Genomic DNA, 19,499 nt, shown 5'->3' on the forward strand with positions numbered 1-19,499 from the left:
GGCTGGGTCGGCGCTGTCCAAGGGAAACAGAAAGTGAGCCCCATGGGCAATTGGTAATTTCTAGAAAAGCAACCCAAACAGACGAAATCGTGTTAACATTTTATTGAACCGAGTATACCCCACTATCAGTTGAATGTGATTCATACGAACACTGAGAAATTTTGCATTTGTTTTCCATTCTAAATCTTGGAATCCAGGCTGTGTGTTTCCCAGGTCAAGCGCATCCCCCGGGCTCAGCGCAGGGGGCCAGGGGCTGCCTCCTCAGAGCCCGCCCAGCCGGTCACTCCCGCCACTGCCCTCTCCCATCTTCCTTGCGGCCCTGTCCAGTACTAAAGGACGGTCTCCTCCGCCCGCGAGTCTGCTGGGAGCCCCGAGCCCTCGCAGGCACGGGCTCAGCTCCGTGGCACACAGCCGGCGCTCACCAACCGCGGGAACCCGCGCCCGGGCCTCCTTCAGCCGGCCGGGAGGTGGACGCCGAGCCGTGGACGCGACTGGGCGGAGTCTGGCCGGCCCCGGGGAGCGCGCGGCGCGCACCAGCCCGCGCGGCCGCCGGCCATGGCGGAGCCCACCGTGTGCTCGTTCCTCACCAAGGTGCTATGCGCCCACGGCGGCCGCATGTTCCTGCGGGACCTGCGCGGCCACGTGGACCTGTCGGAGGAGAAGCTGCGGGACGTGCTGCAGCGCGCCGGGCCCGACCGCTTCCTGCTGCAGGAGGTGGAGCTGGGCGACGGCCCCTGGGACGCCGAGGCCGAGGTGGCGGCCGGCGCGGCGGGCGCGGGCGGCGGCGGCGGCGCCTCGGCCTGCAGGGTGGTGGCCGTGTCCTCGGCGCGCCTGTGCGCCCGCTACCAGCGCGGCGAGTGCCAGGCCTGCGACCAGCTGCACTTCTGCCGCCGGCACATGCTGGGCAAGTGCCCCAACCGCGACTGCTGGTGAGGCGGCGGCGCGCGGGGCGCAGGCCGCGGCGGGGGCGCGGGGCTGACGAGCCCTCCGGAGGGGCGAAGGCCAGCCCCGGCGAGGCCCCGCGGCCCAGGCTCCTCCCGCAGAGGGCCCCTGCCCACCCTGCCCCGGAGCGCAGGGCGCTCCCTGGGCGGGATCCGCGAGACCCACGGGCCCTGTCGCCAGAGACTGTCGTTGGTGCCCGGCCACCCCGTTCCCCGGAAAGCGGCGTTGGAGGCCGCCCCGTGAGGCCCCGTCCAGGCGGGCAGGCCATGGGGGGGCTTGCTTTTGAGGTTGGGGACTGTTTGGGCGGAGGCCCCCCAGGCGGGGCAGGTGGCTGGGGAGAGCCAGGGGCGCGGCTCGGCTCTGAGGATGGACACGGCCCCGCCCCACTCAGCTGGCCGTGCTGCTAGGCTGCGGAGCCCCTGGGTCCCTGGGAGTTGAGCGCCGCCCTGGCTTCTCAGCGGAGCTCCCTGCTCTCCTAGGTCCACCTGCACCCTTTCCCATGACATCCACACGCCTGTCAACATCCGGGTCCTGAAGCACCACGGGCTCTTCGGCCTGAATGAAGCCCAGCTCCGGATCCTGCTTTTGCAGAACGACCCCAGCCTGTCACCCGAGGTGAGTCACCAGGAGTCACCCTCGTGCTCCCATTCGCTACCAGTATTCCCCCACCCGCCTACTTTTTAACAATGATTGATTTACTTGAAAGGCAGAGTGACAGAGAGCGGGAGAGACAGAGAGAGGTCTTCCATCCGCTGGTTCACTCCCCAGATGGCCGCAGCGGCCGGAGCTGCGCCAATCCGAAGCCAGGAGCCAGGAGCTTCCTCCAGGTCTCCCACGCGGGTGCAGGGGCCCAAGGACCTGGGCCATCCTCCACTGCCTTCCCAGGCCACAGCAGGGAGCTGGATCGGAAGAGGAGCAGCCGGGACTAGATCCGGCGTCCATGTGGGATGCTGGCGCTTCAGGCCAGGGCGTTAACCCGCTGTGCCGCAGCGCCGGCCCCCTGAGCTGCTTTATAAGAACTCTGAGGAGGGTGTACGGCAGGAAAACTGTGAATTCATTTCAGAAAACTGCGCGCTGCAGACAGGATGCTGTTTGGTTTCAAAGCAGATTGCTGCGGCCATTAGAATTTCTCGCATCCTGGTTCCATTTCTTTATTTTAATCATTTGCAAGGCAGAGAGAGACACAGGAAGACTTTGTATCCACTGGCTCACCCCCCAAATGCCCACAGCAGCTGGGGGGGGGGGACCTGGAACCTGGAGCTCAGTCCAAGGCTCCACATGGGTGCCGGGGACCCCAGTACTGGAGCCATCACTGCTGCTCCCAGGGGGCATGAGCAGGGAGCTGGACAGGAAGTGGAGAGGCCCTGGGTCTAGCACTGGGGACAGTTGACAGCCCTGTGATGACTTGTGGTCTGCTGCTCCCAGGGAGCCATAAGCAGGGAGCTGGACAGGAAGTGGAGAGGCCCTGGGTCTAGCACTGACGGGGACTGTGGACAGCCCTGTAGGTGTGGTCAGCTCCCAGGGGCCATGAGCAGGGAGCTGGACAGGAGGTGGAGAGGCCCTGGGTCTAGCACTGGCGGGGACTGTGGACAGCCCTGTGACATGTGGTCTGCTGCTCCAAATGCCTGCCCCAATTTCCCACATTCAGAATGGGCTGATTGCATTCCTGCCGTGTCATTGAACATGTCCCTCTGTCCTTTGAATTACCATAAACTGACAGATCTGGAAGGTTGATTTTGATCAAATCCAGGTTAGATTTTAAGTTTTTTTTTTTTTTTTTTTTTAACAAATGTGGTACATTGATAGGGTGACTAGCCATCCTTATTTGCCTAGAAATGAGGGATTTCCTGGGAAATCTGACTTTTTTTTTTTTTTTTTTTTTTAATTTGACAGAGTTAGAGAGACAGAGAGAAAGGTCTTCTTTCCGTTGGTTCACTCCCCTAATGGCTGCTACGGCCAGCGCGCTGCGCCAATCTGAAGCCAGGAGCCAGATCCTTCCTCTTGGTCTCCCACATGGGTGCAGGGCCCAAGCACTTGGGCCATCCTCCACTGCACTCCCGGGCCACAGCAGAGAGCTGGACAGGAAGGGGGCAACTGGGATGGAATCCGGTGCCTATATGGGATTCCGGTGCCACAGGCGGAGGATTAACCAAGTGCTCCACGGTGCGCCCCCCACCCCTTTTTAAAAGATTTTATTTATTTAAAAGGCAGAGTTACACAGAGAGAGGGAGATAGGGAGCAGTCTTCCATCTGCTACTTTGGTCTCCAAAATGCCTGCAACTTTCAGAGCTGGGCCAGACTGAAACAGGGTCAGTCCGGGTCTCCCACGTGGGTGCAGGGGCCCAAGCACTGGGACCTTCTGTTGCTGCTTTCCCAGGCCACAGCAGGGAGCTGGATGGGATGTAGAGCAGCAGGGCCCTGGAACAGTGCCCATGTGGGATACCGGCCTTGCAGGCAGTGGCTTTGCCCGCTGTGCCACAAAACCAGCCCTGAATTATTTATTGTCATCAACTTGAAAGACAGAGTCAGTCTGTCTCGCTCTCTCTCTTTTTCTCTTTATTTCTCTCTTTCTTTCTCTCTCTCTCTCTCTCACACACACACACACACCTACATGCATGCAGAGAGAGAGAGAGAGAGAGAGAGAGAGAGATCTTGCATCTACTGGTTTACTCCCCAAATGTCTGGAGCCTGGAATTCCTTCTGGGTCTCCCACATGAGTGGCAGGGTCCCAAGCACTTGGGCCATCCTCTGCTACTTCCCAGGATGTGTTGGGGAGAAGCTGGGTTGGAAGTGGAACAGCTTAGACGGCAGCAGGCACCCTGATGTGGGGTACGCGTGTCCCAAGCGCAGCTCAGCCAAGCACCCCGCAGTGCCTGCCTCTGGCGCCTTGGCAGAGGTCCCCCCACCAGTGTGGTCTGGTTGGCCTGGGGCACACCCAGTTTACACTAGTTGTCCCATGTCATTTTTTCTTTATTTTTTAAAAAGGCCTGCTTGCTTAACTGATTTCCAGACTCTGGTTTTCACTCTCCAGATGTCTGCAATAGCCAGGTCTGGCCCAAGCCGGAGCCAGGAGCCAGGAGCTCCAACCTGGTCTCTGCAGCCCAGTCCCTGGGGCCATCTTCCGTTGCCTTCCCGGGCACATTAGTGGGGAGTGGCTTTGAAGCAGAGCTGGCAGTCCGATGGGGGGGGGGGGTCAGTGTTGCCGATGGAGGCTTGACCCGCTGGCACTCTGCGTCTTGGATCGTAATCCTGTGTCCCTGCGACCTGCTGGGGTTGGTTTCCCTGGAAGGAGGGCCTGAGTAGGGCTCAGGTTCGCGTGGCTTGCCGAGGGAGGAAAACCCAGTGGAGGAGGAGGGGACGCATCATACCTCCAGGGAAAGTCTGGACTGGACTTTGTTCATGGAGAGCACACTGCTTGAGGGCGGGAGTCTGCTCCGTGCCCGGCACTCCCGGCCACGGGCTTTGGGGGAGGCCTAGGTCGGCTGGAGGGCCAGGGGAGACAGCTGGGAGTCATTAGCCACCAGCACGGAGAGCATGCTGGCTCTGTTGCGCCCAGTGCTGGTCCCAGATGCGTGCCATCTCCAGTTCAGCCGGGGAGGCTGTAGTGCATCGGCCTAGAGACAGAGGGAAGATCAGGCTCTCAAGCCTTGCCTCGGGTCTGTCCCAGGTCTGTCTGCTCTACAACAAGGGTGGCGACGCCCTCTATGGCTACTGCAACCTCAAGGACAAGTGCAACAAGTTCCACGTGTGCAAGTCCTTCGTCAGGGGCGAGTGCAGGCTGCTGTCCTGCAGGCGGTCCCATCAGCTCATTCACGCCGCGTCCTTGAAGCTGCTGCAGGACCAGGGGCTGAGTGTTCCCAGCGCCGTCAACTTTCAGATCATCGCCGCCTACAAGCACATGAAGCTGCACCAGGTGCCTGGGAGGAAAGGTAGGCCTCTGGGGGGGGTCGGGTGGGCCTCTGGGGGGTGATCAGGTAGGCCTCTGGGGGTGGTCGGGTGGGCCTCTGGGAGGAAAGGTAGGCCTCTGGGGGGGGGTCGGGTGGGCCTCTGGGAGGAAAGGTAGGCCTCTGGGGGGTGGTCGGGTGGGCCTCTGGGGGGTGGTCGGGTAGGCCTCTGGGGGGTGGTCGGGTGGGCCTCTGGGGGGGGTTCAGGTAGGCCTCTGGGGGTGGACGGGTAGGCCTCTGGGGGGTGGTCGGGTGGGCCTCTAGGGGGTGGTCGGGTAGGCCTCTGGGAGGTGGTCGGGTGGGCCTCTGGGGGGTGGTCGGGTGGGCCTCTGGGGGGGGGGGGTGGAGCGCTGTCAGTCGCATGAACCTGTGAGGCTCTTCCGGGAAGCGAGACTGCGGAGCAAGGCCTCAGATGTTAACTGCAGCCCTGCTTCCGGGAAAGCTTAGGACGTCACATTTGAAGATGACAGAGCTGCGGTCCTGGCCAAGGGAAGGAAGGGGAGGGGTTGACTGTCAGCATTCCAGCCTTGCGTCTACCCCAGCATTTGAACAGTGTAGCTCCTTGGTAGGAGGGGGTCAGGAAGGAGAACAGTCTTTTTTTTTTTTTTTTTCTTTAAAGATTTATTTGTTCATTTGAAAGGCAGCATTACAGAGAGAGAGGCAGAGGCAGAGACAGAGAGAGAGAAGTCTTCTCTCTGCTGGTTCACTCCCGATGGTCACAGTGGTCAGGGCTGGGCCAGATGGAAGCCAGGAGCTTCATCTGGGTCTCCCATGTGGGCGCAGGGGCCCAAGCATTTGGGTCATCTCCTGCTGCCTTCTCAGGCATTAGTAGAGAGCTGGATTGGAAGTGGAGCAGCCGGAACTCCAACTGGTGCCCATATGGGATGCCGGCACTGCAGGCGGTGTCTTTACCCACTACACCACAGCGCCGACCTCAATAATTTAATTTTCATTCTTTAATTTTTAAGTAATTTTAACCACATTACAGAAGAAAGCTGAAAAACAGAGGCTTGAAACAGCAATTGTGTATCATTCCACTCTACTGCACAGTAATCATTACTGTTTTATTCTAGGCCCTTCAATACTGTATTAGGCAAACTACTGATCCAGCTGTGGTCTGAGCATTATTAGCATCTTCAGTTTTCACTTTATGTAACATCATGAATAACTTCCCTAGTGCTGCAGGGGCTTTCTGCCATCATTTTTTTTGTTTTTTGTTTTTTGTTTTTTTTTTTAAGATTTATTTCATTTATTTGAAAGAGTTACACAGAGAGAGACAGAGAGAGAGAGGTCCTCCACCCGCTGGTTCACTCCCCAGATGGCTGCAATGGCCAGAGCTGCGCTGACCCGAAGCCAGGAGCCAAGAGCCAGGAGCCAGGAGCTTCTTCTGGGTCTCCCACATGGGTGCAGTGGCCCAAGGACTTGGGCCATCTTCTACTGCTTCCCCAGGCCATAGCAGAGAGCTGGATCAGAACTGGAGCAGCCAGGACTAGAACTGGCACCCATATGGGATGCCGGCACTGCAGGCCAGGGCTTTAACCCACTGCGCAACAGTGCCGACCCTCTGCATCTTTTCAGGCCTGCATGATGTGGTTTGGTGTCCCTTGAATGAAAATGCATGCAGATTACTTAAGCTGCCATGTTGGCTTGGAGCTGAAAATCAGTGGCAGGAGTAGGGCTTGGGATTGCTGTTGAGAAAGCAGCATTCCCACAGTCAGGGGTTGCAGACTTCGAGAATTTTCTGCCGTGACTGCCTAGTGGCAGGCTGTGTGGCTGTGAAGGGAGGGAGGCGTCTGCACCTGGCGGTCTCACAGGCTGTCTTGGGAGCTGCGGACGGTGGCAGTGACCCTGAGCCTGTCGTCCGGCTTGCCAGTGAGCCTCCCCTAACTGTGCTTGCTGCTGCAGCGAAGGTGTCCATACCTTCAGGAGCCTTCGACTGGTTCCGGGACCCCCGCCCATCCCTCGAGGACACCCAAATTCGTATCATACAGTGGCATAGTGTTTGCATAAAACCCATGCTCATCCTCCCTTGGATGATGGATGGATAATCATGGCTACATGACTTACAGTGCCTAGCACAGTGAAAATGCTGTGACCGTACAGTGTAACGGATACAATGGGAGACGTTGTCGCGTCTTGTGTAAGGATTAGTGTCAGAGAACTTTTCTGTCCAGGACTTTCGACCTGCAGGTGGTTGAAGCCACAGATGGAAAACCTGTGGGCATGGAGGTCTGCCTGTGTATGTGTGATCCAGGAGACGTGGAGTCTACAGTCCAGGGTGTGGGAAGGCAAGGCTGGCTGGTGATGCTCCCCGCAGAAAGTAGATAACAGGGGTGCCAGGGGGAAAGCTCATCACTTCCTTCTTCTTTTTAGACAATGCAGCTTCTGCTACCGAGCGTCCACAGGGCCTCGAGCGACCAGGAGCGCCTGTGGCTGGCCGTGCGGACTCCAGGCCTTTGGGCTCTGCCTCTGCTCCCGCAGCCAGGAAGCCCTGCCCAGGCAGACCTGGAGATGTGGCTCGGAAGTAAGAAGTGGCTGGTCCAGCTCCAGCTCAGAGACCTGCAGGGGCTGCGACTGTCGGGCCTTAGTTTGTAACCTCCAATGTTTGTCAATGATGGCCTTCCCAATTCCTACCTCACGGTGTCTGAGAATTAAAGAGGAGAGAACATCAGAGCGGGATGGCTTGGCCCTGAGCGGGCAGCCAGGGGTAGAACAGTGCAGACAGGGGTCCAGGGCGAACCCTGAAGGCGCAGCTCCTGCCTGCAGCTCCTGGGCTGTCCCTGGGCTGGCTGGGTGGAGCTCGTTGAGGGGTGGGTTTCTGCTGATCTGCTTGGTGGTCCAGCTGGTGCTTTCATACAGTGATGATCAGAGTACGGACACTTTGTACACTTTTATACCTAGTTGTTTTGTACAGTGGTGATCAGAGTACAGACACTTTGTACACACACTTTTATACCTAGTTGTTTTGTACAGTGGTGATCAGAGTATGGATACTTTGTACACACACTTTTATACCTAGTTGTTTTGTACAGTGGTGATCAGAGTACGGATACTTTATACACACTTTTATACCTAGTTGTTTTGTAAGCATATTACTGTATTTGTTCACATTTATCATGCACAATCACTTATTTGCACAGATACATAATATATCACAGTTTATTTAACTACCTCCCTTATTCTGGGGTATCTGAGTTCTTTGTAAAACATTTTTGAAAACTTTTAAAATCTGCACAGTATTGAATTTTTAAAGCTGTTCTTTGCTTAGCTTACAGGTGCTAAATGGTACTGTCTCGATTGGCGTTTCTCTACATACGTGTGAGTGCACTGTTGGCTGTGTGCTTTTTCATTTTACCCAAGGTCTTTTATTATTGGAGCCCTCTGCTGTGCTGGTGAGGGAGGCCTTCGTTTTTGTCAAAGGGTGTCAGCCGTTTGTGCACTTGGCACAGCCTGGTAGGCCCACCCCAGCCACTGGCACGGAGTGTGGAGATTTCTACCTCACCCCGCCTGTTCTCACCTCCTCTAACTCTGCCAGAGCCCACCGGCTGTAGTTAGAAGCTGTGTGGTCCATCTCTTCCCCTGAATTGTGTCCGTTCTTTCTGTGGGTCAGGACGGACCCTCAGAAATCAGTGCGCCTCACTCCTTGCAGCCCTCTCTGCCCCCAGGCTGTCTTCCTCACAGCTCCTGTAGAAGTCGTGTTCTTCAGGAGCTACTTCGCTGTTTGTTGTGATAATACCCCAAGTGTCGTCGGATAAAACGGTGCTTTTTCAAAGAATACCCTGAGAGGAATGCAGACATGTCCTTGTTAACTGAGATGTGGTGTTTTCTCCTCATGGACAGGAAGTCGTGCGATTTGTTTGAATCTCACTTTGTTGTCAACAGCAACATTGTCTCTGGAAACTCGTACATCTGCATATTTGGGAGCCTGATTTTTCCTGGTGCTCATTTTTAAAAAGATTTTTATGCTTAATTATTATTATTTACACTTTATTATTACACTAAGCATTTATTTTGTTATAAGCCATCTTAAATCCTTAACTGAAGTACAGTAGGTATAGATGCATGTCTTTCACATTATTGCCTTGTTTTTATATATATTATAATTATGCTCTTACATATGAATTATGCTCTTACATATAATTACGCTCTTCATACATATTGGCTCTCTGTAATCTTTGTTACACTATTTCACTTAGTTTTATGATATTCCATTTTAATTGTAGTTGTGTTGGCCTTCAGTCTATAAAGTTGTCTTCTGTAATCCTACCTATCCTTTTTTCATTTGCATCGATGACCCAACTGTTAAGAAAATCATCACTGTGTTATAGTTGGCGATAACCTGGTTTCTGTTTGCTAGTTTGTTTTAATTTGAGAGACAGAAAGAGACAGAGCTGGCATCTGCTCGCTCGCTGCCTGCAGTGGCGGGGGCTGGACCGACGCCCAAGGCAGGAACCCGGAGCTCAGTGCAGGTCCCATGGGGGTGTCGGGGACCTGACCACTTGGTGCACGTGAGCAGGGAGCTGGAGCCGGGCTCAGATCCAGGCCCTCTGGTCTGGGATGGGGACATGGTGCCCACCAGCCCAGACACTGTCCCCGGGGACATGGTGCCCACCAGCCCAGACACTGTCCCCGGGGACATGGTGCCCACCAGCCCAGACACTGTCCCCGGGGACATGGTGCCCACCAGCCCAGACACTGTCCCCGGGGACATGGTGCCCACCAGCCCAGGCACTGTCCCCGGGGACATGGTGCCCACCAGCCCAGACACTGTCCCCGGGGACATGGTGCCCACCAGCCCAGACACTATCCCGAGGGACATGGTGCCCACCAGCCCAGGCACTGTCCCCAGGGACATGGTGCCCACCAGCCCAGACACTGTCCCCAGAGGTGAGCTCTCTCCAGCATTTTCTAAGCTGGATTCCTGATTTGCCTCCAGCTTGTCTCTCCTGCTGTCTCCTTAGCTTTTGATGCCAGCACTGGCCGGGGCTTCGGCAGGTGACTCTGCTGTCCTGTGCCCGGCTTTTCCCTGTTGCCTGTGCAGCGCTGCTAACGCAGAGTGGGAGCTGTTCCCCTCGCAGAAGCTCTCGGATCCACACCTTCCTTTCCGCCGTCTGCACGCGGCCTTGGTTTGCAGCCTCTCACCTGTTGCGTGTCTTTTGCAGGTGCCTAACTCCAGTTTCAGTTGTCTGTGGGAGGTAACCCCGTCGATGGTGGAGGCCCCATTTTTACAACCTTTAGTGCTGCAGGCTTTTGTGGGGCTCACTGATCCCACTGCCCTCTCCTGCCCTTCACCCGGCTGCCTGCCGGATCTTCTGAAAGCCAACCTGATCCTGGCCGCTCTTGTCTCTGCTGGGAGCCCACCCCTCTCCATCGTGTGGAGCTGAAGAGCCGCATGCCCCCGGGACCAGAAAGATGACTTAAATGGCTGCAGTGGACTGGGTGCGAGGAGGCGGGGAGGGAGAGATGCTGTGGGCAATGCAGCATGTCGAGGGTTCTGACGTGGGGTAGGGACGCAGTTGGTCATGGGTCTGGTTTTTCAGAAGACGTGAGGGGTCTGGATTTTTAAGAGGAATTTTCTGTTTTTTAGAATAGTGACTTGTGATTGACTTTCTACAGCGCACATCAGCGCCATGTGTCTTCACACACGCAATTTCTGGGGTGTGCGTTTTGTATTTATCTCTCTCTGTAAAAGTACCCCCTTTCTAGGTGCCATTCCTCCTCCTCCCTCTGCCGGCCTTGGAGCCTGGCGAGATTCGTCTCCAGCACACAGGTCACCGTCTGGCCCCGAGCGCGGCGGCTGCCAGCACTGGGCACTGGCCACTGGCCGCTGGCCGCTGTGTTCTCTGTTCCCCTCTGCTGGTGGTAGTGAAAGCGTGTGAATCAGTGTGCATTGGGTTCCATTTTCCCCTCTTCTTGCCTCTTTTTTCACGTTCAGAACTCTCAGTGCCCATGCAGTGGGCCACAGAAGGGAAACATCTCTCAGCGCTTCGGGCTGCGCTGGCCACGTCCAGAACCAGCTTCTCCGGCCTGGGTTCCAGCTACTCGCTGTCCTGTCGAGGAACCCGCCCTCTCTCCATGATGCCGGGGTTCTCGGGTCTTCCCTTGTAATTCGTTCCCGTTTTCCTCTGGGCCTTAGAAGCCCTGACTATGAACTGACTTAATTCTTTCCCAAGGTCTCACTTGCGTGTTACTGGAATGGGATCTCTGTACAGTGCTGTGAATTTTTACGGTGTTTATCTTCTGGTGAGCTGTCTTTGTTCTGATAGCCTTAGGTGGCCTATTTGTTGTTTCTAAATCTAAAATCATAGCTGCAAAGATGTTTTTATTATGTATTTCTATTTCACTTTGTGTTAAATACAAACAAAATGTGACAAATATTTTTGATATTTCTTAATTAGATATGCAGTTAATTGTTAGTTTTAAACATATGCTCTCTTTTAGGATAAGAGAACATTGTATTCTTGTTGGAAGCTAAAAGCTAGATGGAAAAGAATGGGTATCTTGTCATATTTTTATCACCTAAGCCACCTATTACATCAGTGTTTTTCATAATATTAAAATATCTTTAAATTCTTGAGATAAACTTTAATAACAATATATATTCTTTTAGTGTATTTTTCCCTATTTGCCATATATCTGTATATTCATAAATAAAATTCATTTATATTATTGGTGTATGTAGTAAATTCATTTTTTTCATATATGGTCAAATATAAAATTCTGAGTATTGTTTGGTGGTTTAGTAAAGTGATTTTTAATATTTTTATTTTAAAAATACTGTGTCCTCTGTTATGAGGAATTTTTTCTAGAAGAATTTTTTTGGTAACATATGTATCATTGTAGAAATAACAGTACAGGCGGCTGGCGCCACGGCTCACTAGGCTAATCCTCCACCTAGCGGCGCCGGCACACCGGGTTCTAGTCCCGGTCGGGGCGCCGGATTCTGTCCCGGTTGCCCCTCTTCCAGGCCAGCTCTCTGCTGTGGCCAGGGAGTGCAGTAGAGGATGGCCCAAGTGCTTGGGCCCTGCACCCCATGGGAGACCAGGAGAAGCACCTGGCTCCTGCCATCGGATCAGCGCGGTGCACCGGCCGCAGCGCGCTGGCCGCAGTGGCCATTGGAGGGTGAACCAACGGCAAAAGGAAGACCTTTCTCTCTGTCTCTCTCTCTCTCACTGTCCACTCTGCCTGTCAAAAAAAAATATATATATATCAGTACAGGATGTATTAAGGAAGTAATAATCACCCTAGTACCATATATAAAGATAATCACTGCTTATTTTTTATTATTATTTTTATAGAGGGATTTTATTTAATAAATATACATTTCATAAGTATAACTTTTGGACTATAGCAGATCTTTCCCCCAAACCTGCCCTCCCACCCCCAAACCATCCCATCTCCTACTCCCATTCCCATCCTATTCTTCATTAAGATTCATTTTTAATTATCTTTATATACAGAAGATCAACTCTATACTAAGTAAAGATTTCAACAGTTTGCACCCACACAGACACACACAGTATAAAGTACTGTTTGAAGACTAGTGTTACCATTAATTCACATAGTACAACTCATTAAGAACAGAGCTCCTACATGGGGAGCAGGTGCACAGTGACTCCTGTTGTTGATTTAACAGTTGACACTCTTATTTATGACATCAGTGATCACCTGAGGCTCTTGTCATGAGCTGCCAAGGCTATGGAAGCCTCTAGAGTCCACAAACTCTGTCAGTATTAGGGCCATAAGCAAAGTGGAAGTTTTCTCCTCCCTTCAGAGAAAGGTACCTCCTTCTTTGATGGCCCCTTCTTTCCCCTGGGATCTCACTTGCAGAGATCTATAAAGATAATCACTGTTAATACTTTAGGATATTTTTAAGTCTTTTTCATGCTTATATTCTTTTTTTTTAAGATTTATTTATTTATTTGAAGGAGTTACACAGTGAGAAAAGGAGAGGCAGAAAGAGAGAGGTCTTTGATCTCCTGGTTCACTCCCCAGTTGGCCACCATGGCCAGAGCTGTGCCAATCTGTGAAGCCAGGAGCCAGGAGCCAGGAGCCTCCTCTGGGTCTCCCATGCAGGTGCAGGAGCCCAAAGACTTGGGCCATCTTCTACTGCTTTCCCAGGCCATAGCAGAGAGCAGGATTGGAAGTGGAGCAGCTGGGTCTCGAACTGGTGCCCATATGGGTTGCCAGTACTGCAGGCGGCGGCTTAACCTGCTTTGCTACAGTGCCGGCCCCATGCTTATATTCTTCAATATGGGGAGTACCCTATACATACAGGTTCACATGCTGTTTTGGATTGATTATTCTGTAAGCGTTTTCCTACATAATTGAAATTTCTTCATAATCACACTTGTATTTCATGGTATATTATTTTTTGTTTATTATTTAATCATAATTGAATGTGACATTTTAGTACATAAACATTTGCATTTCTAATATTATGGCATATTTATACATGTGAATAGGTGTGAAAGAAGATGTTGTGATAAAGTGTTTCACAGGAGTCTCCAGGGTGTCTCTCCCAGGCCGTGTGCATCCACACCCGGGAGCAGCCGACTGTGCACCTGCAGGAGTCTCCAGGGTGTCTCTCCCAGGCCGTGTGCATCCACACCCGGCGAGCAGCCGACTGTGCTCCTCCAGGTGTGTCTAGGGTGTCTCTCCCAGGCCGTGTGCATCCACACCCGGGGAGCAGCCGACTGTGCACCTGCAGGTGTGTCCAGGGTGTCTCTCCCAGGCCGTGTGCATCCACACCCGGGGAGCAGCCAACTGTGTGCACCTGCAGGTGTGTCCAGGGTGTCTCTCCCAGGCCGTGTGCATCCGCACCCGGGGAGCAGCCGACTGTGCACCTGCAGGTGTGTCCAGGGTGTCTCTCCCAGGCCATGTGCATCCGCACCCGGGGAGCAGCCGACTGTGCTCCTGCATGTGGGGAGCAGCTCGGACTAGACTAAGTTACTGGAATTAAGACTTATTCTATGCACCTGCTCTCCCACAATATGGCGCTGGGAGAGAAGAAAACAGCTTCTACACAGCTGCCTCCAGTTCAACCAATAAACTGTAGGACTTGCTCCTGATTGGAGGAGAGCAGCGTACTCGGCGTGTGGGCAGCCGAGTTGGGATTGGCAGAGGAGGACTATAAAGGAGGAGAGAGACGGCATGCACCAGGAACATCTAAGGGGAACATCTAAGGGGAACATCTAAGGGGAACACCTGTGCAGCCCCCGAGAGAGCCGGCCGGCGGTGTGCCGCTCCCCTGCAGAAGTGGGGAATGTGGCAGGGGGAACCGCCCTTCCACGGAGGTGGAAGGGACAGTAGCCAACCCGGGAAGAACCAGCAGCAAACCCGGGAAGGGCCAAGCAGACCAAAGAACAGCGCAGGGTCCTGTGTCGTTCCTCCACGAAGAGGGGGAGTGACACTGCAGGTGTGTCCAGGGTGTCTCTCCCAGGCCGTGTGCATCCACACCCGGGAAGCAGCCGACTGTGCTCCTGCAGGTGTGTCCAGGGTGTCTCTCCCAGGCCGTGTGCACCCGCACCCGGGGAGCAGCCGACTGTGCACCTGCAGGTGTGTCCAGGGTGTCTCTCCCAGGCCGTGTGCATCCACACCCGGGGAGCAGCCGACTGTGCACCTGCAGGTGTGTCCAGGGTGTCTCTCCCAGGCCGTGTGCATCCACACCCGGGGAGCAGCCGACTGTGTGCACCTGCAGGTGTGTCCAGGGTGTCTCTCCCAGGCCGTGTGCATCCACACCCGGGGAGCAGCCGACTGTGCCCCTGCCTGGCTCGCGCTGTGGAGCACGTTCTGACCAGAGGCACACAATGCATGTTGTGTCCTGAGAGCTTCCTCTGGAAAGATACTTAGGGAGACACTCGTGTTCATTTTAACTGACTTACCTGTCCAAGACTGTCTTATTCCGCTGTGACGTCATGATTCAGTCGCGAGCACTTTCTGATATCTGATCTTCACTGAGGTTTCTGCTTCGCCTTACACTTACACTGGTCTGTGTTCTGTGACCTCATGAGGTTACAGTCTGTTCATGATGCCATGTAGGTGCTCGCTCTCAGAAGTTCTCCCAGATACGACTCTGAACTCTTGGCGAAGAGATGCTGCCCCTGCCGTAGGCAGCAGACTCCAGTTAGTGAGGTATCTTAAACCCGAGCTGACTTTACTGAAGTATCCATGAACCTGAGCTGACTTTACTGAAGTATCCATGAACCTGAGCTGATTCTATTGAAGTATCTATGAACCCGAGTTGACTCTACTGAAGTATCTATGAACCCGAGCTGACTCTGTTGAAGTATCTATGAACCTGAGCTGACTCTGTTGAAGTATCTATGAACCCGAGTTGACTCTACTGAAGTATCTCTGAACCCGAGCTGACTCTACTGAAGTATCTATGAACCCGAGCTGACTCTACTGAAGTATCTATGAACCCGAGCTGACTCTACTGAAGTATCTATGAACCCGAGCTGACTCTGTTGAAGTATCTATGAACCCGAGTTGACTCTACTGAAGTATCTCTGAACCCGAGCTGACTCTACTGAAGTATCTATGAACCCGAGCTGACTCTACTGAAGTATCTGTGAATCCGAGCTGACTCTACTGAAGTATCTATGAACCCGAGTTGACTCTGTTGAAGTATCTATGAACCCGAGTTGACTCTACTGAAGTATCTATGAACCTGAGCTGACTCTACTGAAGTATCTGTGAACCCGAGTTGACTTACTGAAGTATCTATGAACCCGAGCTGTCTCTGTTGAAGTATCTATGAACCCAAGTTAACTCTATTGAAGTATCTATAAACCCGAGCTGACTCTGTTGAAGTATCTATGAACCCGAGTTGACTCTGTTGAAGTATCTATGAACCCGAGTTGACTTACTGAAGTATCTATGAACCCGAGTTGACTCTACTGAAGTATCTATGAACCTGAGCTGACTCTGTTGAAGTATCTATGAACCCGAGCTGACTCTGTTGAAGTATCTATGAACCCGAGCTGACTCTGTTGAAGTATCTATGAACCCGAGCTGACTCTACTGAAGTATCTATGAACCCGAGCTGACTCTGTTGAAGTATCTATGAACCCGAGTTGACTTACTGAAGTATCCATGAACCCGAGTTGACTCTACTGAAGTATCTATGAACCTGAGTTGACTCTACTGAAGTATCTCTGAACCTGAGTTGACTCTACTGAAGTATCTCTGAACCCGAGCTGACTCTGTTGAAGTATCTCTGAACCCGAGCTGACTCTACTGAAGTATCTATGACCCCGAGTTGACTCTATCTCCCTCAAGGCGAGCGTGGAAGACTTGGAAAGTCTCAGACAAAGCTTTGGCTCGTCGTCTTCTGCAGGGCCTTATAATCAACCCCGAAGATGCGGCAGGGGCTGTCAACAGCAGTGGTGCTGACTGTCCCTCGCGTGGCCGCCTCTGTCCGTACATTCATGTTGTGCCCTCTGGCCCTTCCAGCGCTGGGTCTCTCGACATTTGAGTCTTGCTTTCTGGAGTGGTGTCTGGCTTGGTTTCTTCTTGCTTTCCCATTTCTAGCCTTAACCCCGTGCCTTCATTCCAGCCCCGTGTCTCACACCTAGCCTTCATCACTGCCCTGTCGGGTGAGACTGCAGTGGATTAGACACTGCCAAGCAGTTGTCTGCCTGGGCGCCCCTCCTCCAAGTGAGCTGGCTGATTGGCTGCAGCACTGGGAAAGGGGCGTGGCCATAGGAGGGTGCTGGGCTTCAGGGGCAGGTGCTGTGTTCACTGAGGCATGGAGGCAGGGTCGCCATCACAGCTTCTCTGACAGAGTAGCCTGGTACCCATGGAGTGTCCAGTTCAGAGGACTGGGAGCAGTCAGAGCTCAGCCACAGTGCAGAGATGGTCATCGAGACAGTAGAGGCCTCACAGCTACAGTGTAACTTCCGGCGTCGACTCCCAGGTCTCGCTTGCGTTCCTCGTGGTCAGTTCAGCGTTTCCGTGTCATTTTCATCTGGGTCCCACAGGGACGGAGCAGCTTCCATCTGGACCAGGGCCAGCGTGCTGGCAGCAGGAGGTCACAGGTTGACTTTTAAAACTTGCACTCCCCAGGATGGCCCAAGTCCTTGGGCCCTGCACCCTCATGGGAGACCAGAAAGAAGCACCTGGCTCCTGGCTTTGGACCGGCGCAGCACTGGCCATAGCAGCCATTTGGCGAGTAAACCAGCATAAGGAAGACCTTTCTCTCTGTCTCTCTCTCTCACTGTTTGTAACTGTCAAATCAAAACAAAACAAAACTTGCACTCCTCTTGCACTGCAGGTCACCTGGCCTAGCCTCGTGTTAGAGCAGGGTGCTGTCCCTCAGGAGGGAGCTGTGACTGCGTTTTATCCCGAAGCTCACTGGAATTGAGATGCTGGGAGGTGGGGCCGGGGGGCCTTGGAGAGGAGCCTCCCCGCGGCGTGGATTGACCCCGACTTGTAACTGGTGGGTCCACTTGAGAGGGGCTCTGCCACAAAGGCCAGCTTGCCCAGGCCCCACTGTCCCTTCTCTCACCGTGTGACGAGCTGTGTTCTCGGGAATGCTAGCACGGAGGGCAGTGTGGCCCCTTGACCTTGGACCAGAACCAAGAGCCAAAACAACCTCTTTTATTAAAAAAAAATTATTTATTTACTTGAGAGGCAGAACTACAGAGAGACAGAGGCACAGAGACAGGTCTTCCACCCGCTGGTTCACTCCCCAGATGGCCACAATGGCCGGAGCTGAGCTGATCTGAAGTCAGGAGCCAGGAGCTTCTTCTGGGTGTCCCGCATGGGTGCAGGGGCCCAAGGACTTGGGCCATCCTCCATCGCTTTCCCAGGCTACAGCAGAGAGCTGGATTGGAAGTGGAGCAGCCGGGACTAGAACCAGTGCCCTCATGGGATGCAGACACTGCATCTGGCAGCTTTATTTGCTACGCCACAGCGCTGGCATCACAATCTCTTTTCTTTGTAAGTTACCTAGTTGGTGGAGTTGTGTTATCATCAACAGGAACTGGGCTGAGACAGGTGTCTGCCACAGGAGGGAGCTCAGGTGGTGGCCTTTCTCGTGTTGCTTTGGGAAGGCCGTCCCTTTTATGGGTGCTGCAGCATTTCTGACCTTGGTGTATGCTCGTTGCCTCCACCACGGTGTAGCAACACTGCCGCTCGTGTTGACAGTGGAGCTGCCCATATCCTGCAGAGTTCTGGTTTCTGGCTGGAGGGGTCCGGGCCAGCCCCGAGTGCCCAGTTCACGAGGCCTGGGTGAGGGGCAGAGCGCGAGACCAAGCATCGCTGTATCCTGAGCACACGGAGGCTCTTGGGGCCGGCCCTGGGACCGTGTGGGCACGGCTGGAGGCTCCATGTGGCCTCGTTTCATCCTGGAAGCTTCCTGGGAAGACAGAGAAGAGGCAGGTGACTGGGGCAAGAATCTGTTGTCTCTGAGTGAATTGGCAACACCGGGGAGGGAGAGAGCGTGTGCGAGCCCAAGAGGAAAAGTTCACGAAACGTTTTCATTGTACACAGAAATCAAAAGGATGTTCTTTCGGCTTTGATGGAAACATTCAAGGGTACCTGGGGGAATGTGCTGGACGACCTTAAGGGTAACCAAAAACAGGACGCCACTGCCCGCCTCCTTCTAGGAAGCGCGGTGAGAGCAAATGCGGTGGGTCTGTAAAACACGGAGGTACAATGCGAGCAAGCGGACTCGAAGCCGCCCAGGCCTCCGAGACCAGGCACAGCGAGGGTGGGGCCTCCTGCTGGTCCGGCTGACCTCACCTTGGCCCCCAGGGGCTGCCAGGCAGTGCCGTGGGACACCTTTGTAGATATTAGTTTTGGCCTGGGAGAGCTTTTGATCAGCTAGGGGGTCTGCTCAGAAGGGCCTAGGGGACAAAATGCCCTCTGGCTTCCTGTCTGGTGTGGTGGTCTCCCCTTCCCCCATGACCCAGGCCATCACCCAGGTGTGGTGGTCTTCCCAGGGAGTCCACATAGAGACCTCCTGACACCCAGGGAGTCCACACACACGGAGACCCCCTGACACCCAGGGAGTACACACACATGGAGACTCCACTGACACCCAGGGAGTCCACACACACAGGGAGACCCCACTGACACCCAGGGAGTCCACAGGGAGACCCACTGACACCCAGCGAGTCCATACACACAAAGACCCCACTGACACCCAGGGAGTCCACACACACAGAGATCCCACTGACACCCAGGGAGTCCACACACACGGAGACCCCACTGACACCCAGCGAGTCCACAGGGAGACCCACTGACACCCAGGGAGTCCACAGGGAGACCCACTGACACCCAGGGAGTCCACACACACAGAGATCCCACTGACACCCAGGGAGTCCACACACACAGAGATCCCACTGACACCCAGGGAGTCCACACACACGGAGACCCCACTGACACCCAGGGAGTCCACACACACGGAGACCCCCTGACACCAGGGAGTCCACACACACAGAGATCCCACTGACACCCAGGGAGTCCACACACACAGAGACCCCACTGACACCCAGGGAGTCCACAGGGAGACCCCACTGACACCCAGCCAGTCCACACACACAGAGACCACACTGACACCCAGCGAGTCCACACACACAGGGAGACCCCACTGACACCCAGGGA

The 19,499-nt window shown here is 54.2% G+C and overlaps 1 protein-coding gene across 2 annotated transcripts; it reads left to right on the forward strand.

Annotated features, from left to right (window-relative positions):
• Nucleotides 1–457: 457 nt before the first annotated feature.
• Nucleotides 458–11,555, forward strand: ZC3HAV1L (ZC3HAV1 like). 2 transcript variants are annotated; one of them, XM_070071442.1, is made up of 4 exons: nt 458–929; nt 1,422–1,557; nt 4,610–4,871; nt 10,822–11,555. In XM_070071442.1, the coding sequence occupies exons 1-4, from the start codon at nt 556–558 to the stop codon at nt 10,992–10,994; spliced, it is 945 nt and encodes a 314-aa protein (XP_069927543.1). In that variant the 5' UTR covers nt 458–555; the 3' UTR covers nt 10,995–11,555. The 2 variants fall into 2 exon arrangements, with proteins under 2 accessions (XP_069927543.1, XP_069927544.1); XM_070071443.1 differs by lacking the exon at nt 10,822–11,555 and adding an exon at nt 7,260–7,560 and having other exon boundaries at nt 468–929.
• The last annotated feature ends 7,944 nt before the right edge of the window (nt 11,556–19,499 follow it).

Source organism: Oryctolagus cuniculus, chromosome 3, assembly GCF_964237555.1.
Source record: "Oryctolagus cuniculus chromosome 3, mOryCun1.1, whole genome shotgun sequence".
Taxonomy (NCBI): Eukaryota; Metazoa; Chordata; class Mammalia; order Lagomorpha; family Leporidae; genus Oryctolagus; species Oryctolagus cuniculus.